Source organism: Anastrepha ludens, chromosome 4, assembly GCF_028408465.1.
Source record: "Anastrepha ludens isolate Willacy chromosome 4, idAnaLude1.1, whole genome shotgun sequence".
In the NCBI taxonomy this organism is placed as follows: Eukaryota; Metazoa; Arthropoda; class Insecta; order Diptera; family Tephritidae; genus Anastrepha; species Anastrepha ludens.
The window spans coordinates 93,281,319-93,295,886 of NC_071500.1; the positions used below are offsets into that span (position 1 = coordinate 93,281,319).

Below are 14,568 nucleotides of genomic sequence, written 5' to 3' on the forward strand. Positions count from 1 at the left end.
TATTCGCTTGATTGGTCGGTTGTTTCAGGGTCATAAGCATAAATCCAAGTCTCATCTCCCGTAATGATGCATTTGAGCTTGTCCTAATAGTCTGTAAGCATTGTTTCACACACGTCAACGCGACGACTTTTTTCCAAGAAATGGAGAGTTTTCGGTACCAAACGAGATTTGACTTTTCGGCCCAAATGGTCTTTCAAAATAGTTTTCACAGATCCTTCTGATATTCCGATCATATCAGTAAGGTCTTTAACAGTCAACCGACGATTTTTGAGCACTAACTCCTTCACTTTATTGACGTGTTGGTCATCTGTTGACGTCGATGGTCGTCCGGAGCGCTCCAAGTCATCAACACGTTCTCGACCCTCTTTGAAGTCTTTGTACCACTTATAAACATTTTTCTGCGACATGGTCGAATCACCAAATGCCTTCTGCAACATGCTAAACGTTTCCGCAGCCCAAATTTCATTCCGCAAACAAAATTTGATGGCACTTCTCTGCTCAATCAAATCAGACATTGTAAAAATCGAAAAATGCACTCTTGGTCCTTTGGTAAACACAAGCGTAAATATATTACTGATAATGACATTCACATGAAAGTTGGCCCAGATGTTATTAACAGTGCTGCCAACTCATGAAAAAAATAACTAGAGCGAAATTTTAATCCCGCGAAGTTTGACAAATAAGTTCACCTTACTTTTTGCCCACAGAAAATGCGACATACCTTAGGGGAAAAAATATTTGGAATTAGAAATAAATATTTTGCAATCAAACGGTTTTTAGTGAAATATAACGCAAAGTATAGAAAAATAAAGTATAAAAGCAAAATATGTATCCGCTTTCCCTGCTTACAAGTGAATGATTGAAAAGAGACAGTAGGAGAGCATTTCGATAGAAGGATTAAATAAACCAAATAAGGTTGCCATGTAACTAAAATACATTAATTATTTCAACACTCCCATTTTTTAATTACATTTCATGTTAAAAATTAAAAAAACAAAACTTGCAAATGCACAAAACTTGAGTTCTTATATGAGTTTCAAACTTAATTGGGCTCTGAAATTAATAAATTTATCTTTTGCAAGCGATTTTGTTAAGCCGTCCACCAGTTGTTCAGCTGACGCAACATATTGTAGTCCAAAAACCTGCTCCTTATACTTATCGCGTATGTAGTGGTAACGCATATCAATATGTTTTGATCTCTTGTGAAATTTGGGATTTTTACGAGTATAAGTCGAATGGCGCTTTGATTGTCAACATAAAACATCGCGAAGTCTGGACCACCAAGACCAAACCAACAACGTTTGAACCACACCAGCTCTACTGCACTAGAAGCAGAAGAGACACACTTTTGCCGTTCTGAGCACCAGCTCTCTATGCCATCGCCAACCATGGACACCTGATGTTGACTTTCGCGTCTGCACATCACCAGCGTAGTCTGCATCGCTGTAACCACGTAGTTCACTTTTATAAAATATATCCATACTCAACGTGCCATTGAGGTATGTACCTTACATTAACGTGTGCTGTCGTCGGCTTTTCGTTATACCGACTCATATTTCACCCAGCAAAAGCTATACCCGGCGGTGGCTACAACCAGATACATAAGGCTGCCGATGGTCTCTCTACAGGGAAACTTTAGCGAATCACCATAATTGTCAAGATCGCTCAAATTGGTGGAACTGCCAGTAGGTGGGACTGCAAAAGAAGAGTTTTGCATATTAAACCTTGCAATTACCTTGTTGGCATATGTATTTTGACCAATGAAAGTTTAACCATCAGAGTAACGGTGAATTTCTAGCCCTAAAAAGAACTTCGCTCCAAAGAATTTTACTTTCAATTTTTCCTGTAGATGCTTCATGAGCCCCGTAGCGAGTTCGCTATTTTTTGCTGCAACTATACTACAATCAATGTAAATAGCCAAAATCTAACATCCATTTTCGGTGTTGCGCGTAAAAACACATAGATCGCGATTTGAGATCTTGAGTCCAAAATGTTGAAGAAAATATGTAAACTTCTTATTCCAGCAACGCCACGCTTGCTTGAGTCCGTATAAACTTTTTGCCAGTTTGCATACACGACCACTTTCGTCGTCATACCCTTTCAGCTGCTGCATAAAAACATTTTCGCTTAGATCGCCATACAAAAATGCCGTCTTTACGTCAAATTGCATAAAATGCATTTTACGCACTGCTGCCATAGCCAAAATGCATCGAATCAATGTAAATCTTGCCACTGGACTAAAAGTTTCTTCGTAGTCAACGCCATACTCTTCGGTAAAACCTCATACAACCAAACGTGCTTTGTAGCGGTCAAAAATAAGTAATTATTAAAATCTTGCCAATATGTGAGGCCTTATGATAATTTCGAAGAGACGGCGCACTTCCAAAATCAAGACTATTTGAATGCAAAGCACCTAAATTAAGTTTAAAACCAAAACCTATTGATATACAATAACACGAAAGTGATTAGTGCCTATGATATTATAAAATCTTCGTACACATAATTCTTTATTTATATATTTATCATAGTACTCGTGTTGAATGGCCTTCTGCATGTACATTTTATTTCACAGATACCTGTAAAATTTCGAAAAACATTTTTTTTTTCATAAAATGTTATTATAATCCTTTAAGAATATGTCAAAAAATTTTAGAATGTAAATTTAAGTATTTCTTAAATAGGGTGGGCCATGTAAAATTTGCTTTTTGAATCGGCTATAAAACAAAACCAATCAATATTTTTTCAAACTTTTTTTCTTTATTTTGAAGATTGAACATTGTCATTTATGAATGAAAAATAATATCGTACCAAACAGTGACTCGTTGTGGACGCATTTGCTTCTCTGCAGTAACGCGTGGATTTTCTGAGCCCCAAATCCAACAATTTTGCTTATTTTTCGAATTGGCGTACACGATAACTCGAAAAGTTATTGACCGATTTCCCTGAAATTATGCACACATCTTTTTTATGATATTTTTCTATGAGAATTTACAATTCGAAAATTTTTCGAAAAAATAATTTTTCGCAGAAAATTCGCCCAAAATTTCCTTTTTCACTGACGCCGATGCTACAATGCCCGCCGACTGAGAAGCCCCGCTGAGACCTTCCTGGAAGAATAGAGCGCACATCCGCCATGATTAAAATTAAAAAAAAAAATTTATATTATTTTAATGTATGAATAAACTGTATGCCAATTTTGAAAAAAATATATTGACTTCTTCATTTTAAGTAATTTTAATGAAAATCAGAGAAAATATGGCCGTTTACAGGTATCTGCCCCCTTAAAACCAAAACAACATCAATTCCTTTAAATTCTTATCAAAACCAAACTATTATTTATTCAGAATAGAAAAGTGTCACACAAGTCACACAAAGCAACACGATAAAAATAGACTTATTATGTAACACCATTTCGCAAAACAAAATATTACAAAAAAAGTATTCAAATAAAAGTATTAAGCAAATTATAATAAAGTTAAGAGCCATTCAATTCGCTCAGCAAATCTAAAAGTATTTTTTGATGCTCCACCGCACGCACACCCATGCGCTCAAAGTCCCCTGCATTCATATTCAAAAACTGGTTCAAGTTCACATTTTGCTCTTCAAAGGCCTCTGTGTACCGCTCCAGGCCGACACTACGCAACAGCGTGGCCACATTCATGGTGCGATCGAGCAGATTCATGTCGCTCAAATTCTTTGACACGTTACTGTTGTTGTTGGTGCTATTAGTGAACGTGACATTGTTGCTGCTGCTCAAACTTGCTGCCGAATCATTAGTGCTGCTATCGCTGATGCTGTTATTATTAGCACTCCCAAGTATAGCCGAGCTATCGGGGCTTGGGATGTCAATGCAGAGGTCTGTGTCTGAATATGTCGTAGAATTCAAAGTGAAGACTGGCGGTGAATCGCCCACAAAATGTGAACCGTAGGCGTTCTTCAGCTGCTGTGATTGTTCTTGGTAATTTTGTTGCTGCTGCTGCTGCTTCTGTTGTTGTTGTTGTTGCGATTGTTGTTTTTGATGTGAATTTTTCGACTTCGAAAGAGGTGCTTTGAAGTACTCCTCCTTAATAGGGGCCGCCATTGGCTTGGATTTCTGTAGGCACTCCATATTAGCTGCCACTCCTATAGCGACACCGCCAATCAGCGTCTGCGTGCACTCGTTGATGGGTGAAAGCCCGGGCGATTGAAAGTTCTTCATAGTCGGAGTGAAACAGCGCACATGGATGTGATTTACAAAAAGGCTTTGGCCGTCATGGAGGCGGCTCGAATCGAAAACCATGGTGGGCGTAACCTCATACTTGAACTCCATCACCTGGGCCAGCGTTGGCGTTTGACAATCTTCCATTTTACGGGGAGGCAAAGATGTAATTATTTAAAAATAAAAATAATTATATCCTGTTACAAATATTTTTCAATTTAGTACATAATTGGACAAACGAAAACACACAAAATTACTAATTAAATGAGCTGTAATGCCGTTATCTTGGAATAAGTAGCTGCGCGATATGAATGCCGTTATGCACTGGCGCGCTGTCAAAACAAATGTTAGCGCGAAAGTAAAGTAATGCAGTAGAGATGATTTTTTGGGTACTAAATTAAGAAAAATAGGACATTTATAAAAGTAGATATTTTAATTTATTTGATAGTTGTTTCATTTTACAAAAATAAAAACATGGCATTAATGCATCAAGTTTCGACTTGACTTTTGCAAAATTTCAAAAAAAAAAATTAATAATTGTAAAAGTTATCGCTGTTTGTGTGGAGCCCGTTCCTCCAGAAGTCCCTTGCGGTGATCGTCACAAGTCTTTGGAGCTTCATCTAAAATCAATCGGACAAGAGAAATTAGTTTTATTAATAGATAATCTTCTGCCCGATCGAAGCTTTTTTTCCAAACTAACAATATGGCGGCCTCAGGAAATATTTTTCAGATTTACGAGAAAAAAACCGAAAATTAATTGTTTAAAAAAATTGAAAATTAAAAAAAAAATCTTTCGTCAGGCACGAGTTTTTTATGTTTTTCAAAACCAGTATAATATTTATTGAAATCTACGGCTTCTAAGTTACAGTGAACACGAGTTTTGAGAAAAACGCATTTAATGTTTTGCTATCTGCTCCGGAGCGCCCGAGCGTCCTTTGTTAATTGTTGAATAACTCGAAAAGATATATATTTCTAAGATAATGCTTTAAGAAAATGCAAAAAAAAATTCAAATTTTTTGAAAATTCTGACTACCCCTTACCCCTTTATTACAAATACAATCTGGCAAAACCTCACAACATGCGAACTAAGCAGACAGACATGGCCGAACTGGAACAGCGGTCGATCGAAGATCTTGCTACGATTCAACAGAGAATCTATAAGAAAAATGATAGGTGTTTTAACTGGTCATTGTTTAATAGGCAGCCACGCTAGAAGGTTAGGACTCCCTTACTTTGATTTCTGTAGAAGCTGTCTTAATACAGAAGAAGAGGAAACAGTCAGACACCTTCTATGTGAGTGTGAAAGCCTAGCTAGGAGAAGGCTGCGCACCCTCGATACAGCATTTCTTACAGATGTAGCGGACATAGCCCATCTAAAACTAACGAAGCTCTGCTCGTTTATTAAAGCAACCGGGTGGTTTGAAAAGTAACACGTAGAGTAAGGATAAGCTCCAGTGGTATCACAATGGACCTGCCGAAGGTCTAAGTGTGTCTTACGACAACCACCCTACCTACCTACCTACCCCTTTATTGAAGATTTAAAGAAATACTACATTGTACATTTGTATGGGTAGCCTTTGTTTGTCCAATATTTGTCATGCTTAATTACGAGTGTACTTCAATAAGGGCCCGTGTTAGAACTGAAGACACCATTTTTTCAAATTATTTTTTATTTTTCAACCTAGCCCCCTCTTATAAAGAAACACTTCTCCCAACTCTCGCGATTCATAACGATTCATGCAGTTTGGCGGTGGCAACTCCGGATGAATGGGCTGGTGCGTTATCGTGATGGAACAGCACCTTCTTTTTCGCCAAATGCGGCCGTGTCTCCTTCAATTTTTTGTGAAAGCGGTCCAATACCTCACTGTAGTATTGCCCAGTGATCGTTCTTCCTTTTCTAAAAAATCCATGAAGATAATGCCCTTCGCATCCTGAAAAATCGTCGCCATGATCTTTGCGGTCGATGGGACCTTCTTCGCCTTCTTTGGAGCAGATTCACTGAGAGAAATGCATTATTTTGATTGTTGCTTAATTTCTGGTATGTAATGATGAATGCAGGTTTCAACAACGGTGACAACTCAACACAAAAGTTCCTTCGCATCTCGCTTAAATTCCTCCAAATACCGCTTCGAAGTTAACGGATGGCGTTTATTGTCCACCATGAGCAATCGCGGCATCATTCGGGCCGACAATTTTTTCAGCGCCAACTTATCTTGTAAAATGTAAAATCTTGTAAAAAAGGCGTTAGAATATAAGGAGTATGCTCTAGGAGTATTTCTAGATATATCAGGGGCCTTTAACAACGTGACAAAAGATGCTATTTTAAATAGCATAGAGTCACTTAATGTGCAACCCGCGGTTTATCTATGGATAAGGCAGCTATTAGCTAGCAGAAAGATAAGAGCGGAGTGGAACGATGCGAGCGTCACCAAATATGCATGCAGAGGTGCTCCGCAAGGTGGGGTACTATCGCCGCTATTATGGTTACTTGTAGCAAATGAAATTCTTAAGAAACTTGACGGAGGGGCACCGAAACTAGTGGCATATGCAGATGACATAGCTATACTGGACACCATCAGTAATGTGATGAACAACACTCTCAAAACGATACATCAATGGGCATCTCGCGCAGGGCTAGGGATAAACGCGGGAAAAACGGGCATGGTACTTTTTACCAGGAAGTACAAAGTTCCGGCGTGGAACCTCCCGAAGCTAGGCAACAACGAACTACTTCTCAAAGATTATGCGAGGTACCTCGGAGTAATACTGGACAGCAAATTGCTGTGGAAGCACAACGTTGAAGAGAGGGTGAAAAAGGTCAGTAATGCGTTGTACGCATGTAAAAAAATGCTGGGCGTTACTTGGGGTCTATCACCCTCTCTGGTGCATTGGTGCTACACAGCAGTAGTCAGACCGATATTGCTGTATGGGACCTTAGTATGGTGGACTGCGACAAAAAAACTGGCATACTTAATGCCGCTGGAAAAGATTCAACGACTCGCTGCTCTGTGCATAACAGGAGCGATGAAGACTACTCCAACGGCGGCGCTGGAAATGATACTCAGCATGCCTCCTATTGACCTCACGGCGGAAAACCTGGCAGCGAAATCCGCGAGGAGGCTAATGGCTGCGGGGGTATTCTCCTGCAGAACCTTCGGTCACAGCTCAATAGGAAAGTGGAGCTCTGGTGGCACGGACTACATGACTCCGTACTTTAATTGGGAGAGAAGGTTTCGTACTACAATTGAAGAGGAGGGATGGCACAAAGGCATGAAGCCTGGCCATGGGACTTTTCACATCTATACAGACGGCTCGAAAACTCCAGACGGAGTGGGAGCGGGTATTTACTGCTCAAAACTAGGAATAAGGCAGCCTATCAAACTGCCAGACCACAGCAGTATTTTCCAAGCGGAAGTTTTTGCTGTGGGGAAGGCCGCGGAGCTAGCCTACACTAGAACAAGAATGAACTCAGCAATTAATATATACGTGGATAGTCAAGCAGCAATAAGCTCGTATTGTATTAAGTCCAACAATGTTCGACGGAGCAGGGAGGCCATAGAAAGGCTAGCCGGAAACAGTGGACGACCACATGAAAAGGCAAGTAGAAGCTAGGTGGACTAACCTGACCACATGCAAAACAGCAAAAGTTATGTGTAGAACTAACGACAAAAAAAACTGACGCAATTCGTACTTACGCTCTCGCGAAAGGAATGCAGAACTATCATAGGTATGCTAACAGGTCACAATCTATTGGCTGAACATGCGTACAAGATAGGGATTGCTAACAGGGACAAATGCAGAAAATGCAGAGAGGATGTTGAGGAGACTTTAGAACACCTTCTGTGCGTTTGTTCGGCATTATTAAAAACGCGACTAAGATGCCTAGGAGCCCCACTATTTGAGGGTCTGGAAAGACGTCTCAAAAGCGGAGCTCCCAGCCCTACTTAGATTCGCCAAAAGCGCTGACATCCTACATGATGTCTACTTTAGGTATTCATAGAGGGACCAAAAGGTCTATGCGTGGCTTATTGCTAACCAGGCTAACTTAACCTAACCTATCTTGTAAAATATTAATTGCCGTTCTGGTCGACACACCTACGCTCTCTGTTACTTCGCGCTCTTTCGTTCGTCGATCAGCGAGAATCATGTCATGGCCTTTTTGAATGATTTCCTCGGTAACCCCATCTGCCGGACGTCCTGGTCGCTTCTCATCAAAAACGGATGTTCACCCACGTTTAAATTTGTGAAACCAATTTGTAACTGTGGTCATAGATGGTGAAGCATCCCCAAAGACAGCATCCAACTTTGCTTTTATCTCCTCTCATTGTTTCCATCTAAAAACAAAAAGCGAATTACCGAACGACGCTGCTCCATCTTAGCCAAAATCACGAAACACGTCTTACTCGAATAGCTGCCAAATCCAAACGAACCTATCAATCAGTCTAAGATTTGTTTTGCCGTCGTGTGATAGATGGCAGCTAACGATGCAACACCAACTTCCCTCAGATACGCCCTCTGTCATCAAACGCGGGTACTTATTGAGCCGCCCTCGTATAATAGCGCCTTGTGATGTATAAAAAGTAAACGAAGCTCATGGCAATTTTGTTTCTCCTAAAAACTGTTGCCTTTTCTTTGCCTTCTTTTCCTTTTCCTTTTTTTCTTGTTCAATTCTAAAATAAGTGTAGTCCAGCACCAAAATACTGTGTTCGATTCTAAAAATGTCACAATCAGCTGACTATTCAACACGTTAATATTAAGATACATGTGGGTCAGACAAGTCTTGGAAGAGACCCATGAAAAGAGAATCGACTCACACCATCTTTTTGTCGATTTTAAAACTGCATTCGACTGCACGAAAAGGAGTTGTCTGTATGTCGCGTTGTCTGAATTTGGTATCCCCCTAAACTATTACGGCTATGCAAAATGACGTGGCTCAACACCAGCAGCGCCATCAGAATTGGAAAGGACCTCCCGAGCCATAGAACTTAACAACCGCGCTGTTAGTTCCGCCTTTTCCAAACTTTATAAAACAGCGAAAGCAATGGGGCTGGTACAAAATTTTAGTCATGGTGAGCATGCATATCCAGCAAGCGAATAGGTGCTTTGATGTTTATGGAAGATAAGATAGATGCACGATAATATTTGAATATTCTTCAATGTCATTCGACAAATAGTTTGGCTTCATTTGTGGAAACACACCTCAGTTTAAATTCTACCAGGGCAACGATCCAAAACATTAAGCTCATATGGTCAGAAAGTAGCTTCTTTTTAATACCAGTAAAATATTGGATGCACCAGCCCAAAGCTCGGATATCAATCCAATACAAAATTTATTGGCTTATTTAGAAATTAAAGTTGCAAGAAAAAACACTGAAAAGGTGGAGCAGAACTCGTTATTTTAGAAGGATGACACAAGATACCCCAGGACTGTCAGAAATTGAGTCATCCTATGAGAAGCAGACTTTGAAGTGTTACAAATGCTCGAAGTACTCATACAAAGTACTGATTCACATTTCAATTTTTAAACTTAAAGCTATTAACTGCAAATGTAAAAAGACTTTCTTGACAAACTGTATTTAAAGGGTGATCATATTCAAGGTACTTTTTCCAATTTCATCATAGAAAGACCTACACCTCAACAACGTTTACAAATCGTACAATCGTATTACAAAAATCGACACTCTGTGAAAAGTGTCCATCGAGCGCTCAGACCAACTTATGATATACAGCGATGAGGCCCATTTTCGCCTTAACGGCTACGTCAATAAATAAATAAATACATGAAATTGCCGTATTTGGACTGAAGAACAGCCCAAAGCCATTCACCCATTCATCCATTGAAAGCAACAGTTTGGTGCGACCTATGGGCTGGAGGAATCATCAGCTCATATTTCTTCAAAGACGACGCTGGCGCCAATGTAACAGTGAATGGCGAACGCTAACACGCCATGATAAATGACTTTTTGATGCCGGCTCATCAAAGCTGCCGTCGCAGTAATAGTATGTCGCCCACTCTGGAACCGCTTTTGCATTACTTCAGAGTGGCGTTCCATCTTTCTCATTGCAAATATGAGTGCGTCGAGGTTCCGTTTTTTACACGGAGAATTCTTTCCGCGAAACTTTTGATGATATCCTACGTTTCCTCGCTACTTAGCATCTTGCCGATTACATTTTCAGTGGTTAAGGGATCGACTGCATTCTGCAGCGTTCGACGTTCTTGTTCCCAACGCATGCATTGGAAGCATCATATTCATCTCATATGTATGTGGGGTGTTCACGTTTCCCTTTCAATAGGTATTTCTGAAAAAAGCTGTGCTCCAATAGCATTTGGGTTGTACAAAAATTGACCTCGTCAAAGTCGCTGCTGTTCCATATGGCAACGCCTTTTACAAGCCGAGCCGTCCATCTGCCGCGTGTTTCGTTAATCCAGCATAGTCCTATCGTTTCATACCTTAGTTCGCGTGCTGCATGTTTCCTTACTCTTTAGTTCCAACAAGACGGCGCTACTTGCCATACAGCGCGTGAAACAATGAATTTACTGCGTCGTTGTTTCGGTGTACAATTTATCTCTCGTCTCGGACCAGTGGATCGGCCACAAAGATCGTGTGATACCACACCTTTTGGCCTTTTATTTGTGGGGGTACGTAAAGTCTAAATGCTTTGTTGATAAACCAGCTTCTATGGAGGCATTGGAAGCCGACATTACTAAAGTTATTCACGAGATACCGACCGAAGTCCTCTAGCGAGTCATTAAAATTTGGTGTTTACTGATGGCCGAATGGCGGCGCAGTTGCGGCCAACATTTGAATGGGATTATCTTCCGAAAATAAATGTCATGACTGGTTATACACAAAAATAATAAAGATTACCCAACCAATTTGAATCATCTTTATTTTATTTTAATTTGAAATCCAATGCCTCTAAATTGTGCACCCTTAATATGCAGTAACGGAAGAACCGTTCATATTTGATTCACTGCACTTTCTTTCGCGCCCTTTTTGACTCACCGCTTTAGATTAAACTAAGGTTATTTTTAACATTTCTTCATATTGAACCAAATTTCAAAAATAAAAAAAAAATGTAATACAATTCATAAATTTACAAAAATAAACCCAAAGTATTCTGTGTACTTTCAGTAAAAGTTTCATGGCTGAAAAATTCCACTAACAGCATTTCGTCTTCAAGTTTCAATAAATTCCAGTCTACATTCGTGTAGTTTAACAATAGTTATTTGACTTTTATTCATTAACAAACATCAGTATTACTACGAGTACATTTATTATTTATATTTATAATTTATATTCGAGTACATACATACAATGCAAGAAACAGATTTTTTAATTACAGAATACAAGATCTATAGAATTACGATATTTTACAGAGCTGCCGAGTACTGCATTAAAAATACATTTAAGTACGCAAAGAATATTGTATTGTATTGGGTAAGGGTACATTTGTATTACATTTATATAATTTACATGCTAAAATAAGGGTAATATAATGAAATGTACTTTCATTCAATTATTTTATAGACTAATATTATATATGTAAGTAAGTTTATTTAATTTTTGCATGGAGACTACTAAAATATCAACGAGTGTATATGTATGTATATGTGTATTGAAACTAATTAAAAAATTACAAATAATTGTACATAGAATGAAGTTTTCGAAGAACCACTGGTTTTATGCCATAAACTAATCAAAGCAGCTTAAAAGTATATACATGGTTTTTTGAAGTGCACAAAGCGCATTGCGTGTTATAAACACGTGCAGTAACGTTCTTTCGTTGAAGCATACTTTTAGGCAACCCAGCGCTCCTTTGGAACGCAAAACATTTAGTACAAATGTACATACAACTATTTTACAAATAAAAATAATGACATATTCAGCGCGCCTCATAACAATGCCAAAATTAGTACTAAAGTATACGAGCGTAGTTATATTCACTTACAAATTCGAAAATAATACTTTTTTTTTGCATCAATGGCGATTTGTATCGCAAAATTTACAGGCAATATAAACAACCTTTTTTTGTTGTTGCTTAAAAGTCTAAAAACTAAATGAAAGTGAGCGTGAAAAATGAGACAACGAAGAAATATTTCCTGCCTACAATTACTTATATATACAAACATATGTACATATATGTATATATGTATAGAGGTATGGTAAGAGTTGCTGAAAAACGCGCGAATTTGCGCGATTATAGATGCATACTTTCAGGCTAACTATATTAGCGCTAAATTTAGATTTTGCTTTCGATTTTGCTCATTGTTCAATATTTTCCTCTTAAGTAATGTTTTGAGTGGTTGTGTGTGTGTGTAGTGTATTTTGTGTTAAAAAATGTGTGTTTATACTTTGAAGTATATGCGACTTTGAATGCATGTGTGTATAAGAGTTGGTGTGTGTGTATGTGTGTAAGCGCTTTAAATTGCTAATCAGTTGTATGTGCCTTCTCATTTTTTTCTCTTCCCCATCTTCCTCATAAGAACTCTCAACGCCTTCCATTATTCAATCATATTGAATAACAGGCATGAGAATATCATGCCGAATATCTGCAATGCAAAAAAACAAATAAAACAATTTCCTTTAATTTGGCAACACCACCTAATCACATACCATTAATATGGCCACCGCTATGGCCGTGCCGCCAATTAATGCCGCATGATCGCGTATAAAGTTTGTTGTCACATACAAACAACCCTGACTGTAGAGATTTGTGATGGTTGGAAATATGCTGCATTCTTTACGTTGACCTCCAAACAATTCCTGACAGCAAGATTCCGGTACGGGTCCATAACGATTCCAATCGTGCCAAGTGTCAACACCACAGCACTGCAGACGCTCCTGCGTTTGATCCCAAGCCATGGTGACATCACGACGGCTTCCATAGAGAGCCATGGTGGCGCGCATTTCCTACACGGCGCGAAAGAGAGGTGGATAAACGAATAGGAAATAATTAATGTTTCGTGCAAAATGCATTTATTTTAAAAAAATATTTTCCATTTGCTTACTTGTCGCATCGTTTGCTGTACGCGTTCTCTGAAGACATAGCCCAGTATGCCACCGATTAGCATCGTCACAAACACCAATGCCACAATTATGAAGTACTGCAAAGCACACAAAAGAGATTAGGTTAAAAAAATTAATTTGGGTATTTAAAGATATTAAAAAATGCATCTTCTGAAATTCCAGAATCTGTAAAAGCTTATTTAAATGAAAGTCTTTTGAACTTCATTTTCGAAATTATATTTGAAACACATTTTTCAATTTGATATTCTGATAGATCAACAACTGCTGCAATAAAGCTGACTGCACTTCAATAAAACAAATTTACGTTTAACAACTTTTGCAGTTTACCCATGAGTAACTTCATTTTTCTAACAAAAATTAAATTGTTATTGTAAAGCTGCTGATGAGTGTAGATACTTCCAACCCAAGAACGATTGGTTATCCATCGTGCTTCCAACCGTTCTCTCGATTTCCAGTATGCAATGGCATTACTCTGATTCTTTCTTATACATGTATATAGGTAAGTATATACTTATACATCAAAGCGACACTGCAGTTCCATTGAATTCAAGAGCAACCGTTAGTTTTTTTCTCTCATAGGCTCATACATATTTTTTTAAATTCATTTTGCGAGTTTAGAGGGTGAGCGTCTGCTATTCAGGGGTAAGGCAATTAAGGGGAATTAACTAATAGGCCTCTTTTTTCACCAAACTTAGCAAGTGCCGAATAGATGAAGCAAATAAACATATGACCGCACCGCGAGAAGAGAACTGCCTTAAATTGCATGTGCTGATAAGGCAGTGCGGCCTAATGAGCTATGTATAGCCATACTCGCTAGCGGCGATTCTTACACGATAACTTTGTTGTTGCTTTTTGCAAATTTTTCGTCAAGTTAATCGAGCATAGATATAGCGAGCGCGGAAATGGCGAATAGAAGAGGCATAATATTAAATGAAGATTTCAGCGAAATCATTAAGCATCACTTGTTTTTTCGGGATGGCGGCGCTTGATTTCACTGCCTAACAAACAGACGACTCAAGCGTCGTAAAAATTAAAAAGACCTATCTTAAATGCTGCTCTTAATCTATAATAGTATTCTCCATAGGCCATATTGCCGGCCAGAATATCATAACTTATAAGAATGAAGTCGCGACGGTCAAGGGCTTTCTGAATAATTTCAGGCAGCACCCGCATGGACTAATTTAAAGGTCAGAAGATCAAAGAAATAGGACCCTTAAGTGCTAAGTCTTTCCTGGAAGACTACTTTGAACTCACTGCGAGCAATGTGTTTCCTAAAAAAACCTATAGAGCGCTCTAAGATTTACTTTAACAAATTGTAAATTATATTTTATTATTTAT

General features: G+C 38.6%; 2 protein-coding genes across 4 annotated transcripts in view; both read right to left on the reverse strand.

The window, feature by feature from the left end:
• Positions 1–3,302: 3,302 nt before the first annotated feature.
• On the reverse strand, positions 3,303–4,535 carry LOC128860197 (protein matrimony). Its single transcript, XM_054097514.1, has 2 exons — positions 4,456–4,535; positions 3,303–4,395 (listed from the first exon to the last, which is right to left on the reverse strand). The coding sequence occupies exon 2, from the start codon at positions 4,343–4,345 to the stop codon at positions 3,476–3,478; it is 870 nt and encodes a 289-aa protein (XP_053953489.1). The 5' UTR covers positions 4,346–4,395; positions 4,456–4,535; the 3' UTR covers positions 3,303–3,475.
• A 6,874-nt stretch (positions 4,536–11,409) lies between these two features.
• LOC128860198 (CD151 antigen) overlaps positions 11,410–14,568 on the reverse strand; it is a 67,948-nt gene continuing 64,789 nt past the window's right edge. For all 3 annotated transcript variants that reach the window (XM_054097516.1, XM_054097515.1, XM_054097517.1), the window contains 3 exons: positions 13,212–13,307; positions 12,817–13,113; positions 11,410–12,752 (listed from right to left, as the gene is read on the reverse strand). In XM_054097516.1, the coding sequence (XP_053953491.1) occupies positions 12,705–12,752; positions 12,817–13,113; positions 13,212–13,307 (441 nt within the window). In that variant the 3' untranslated portion in view covers positions 11,410–12,704. The remainder of the gene's footprint in view (positions 12,753–12,816; positions 13,114–13,211; positions 13,308–14,568) is intronic.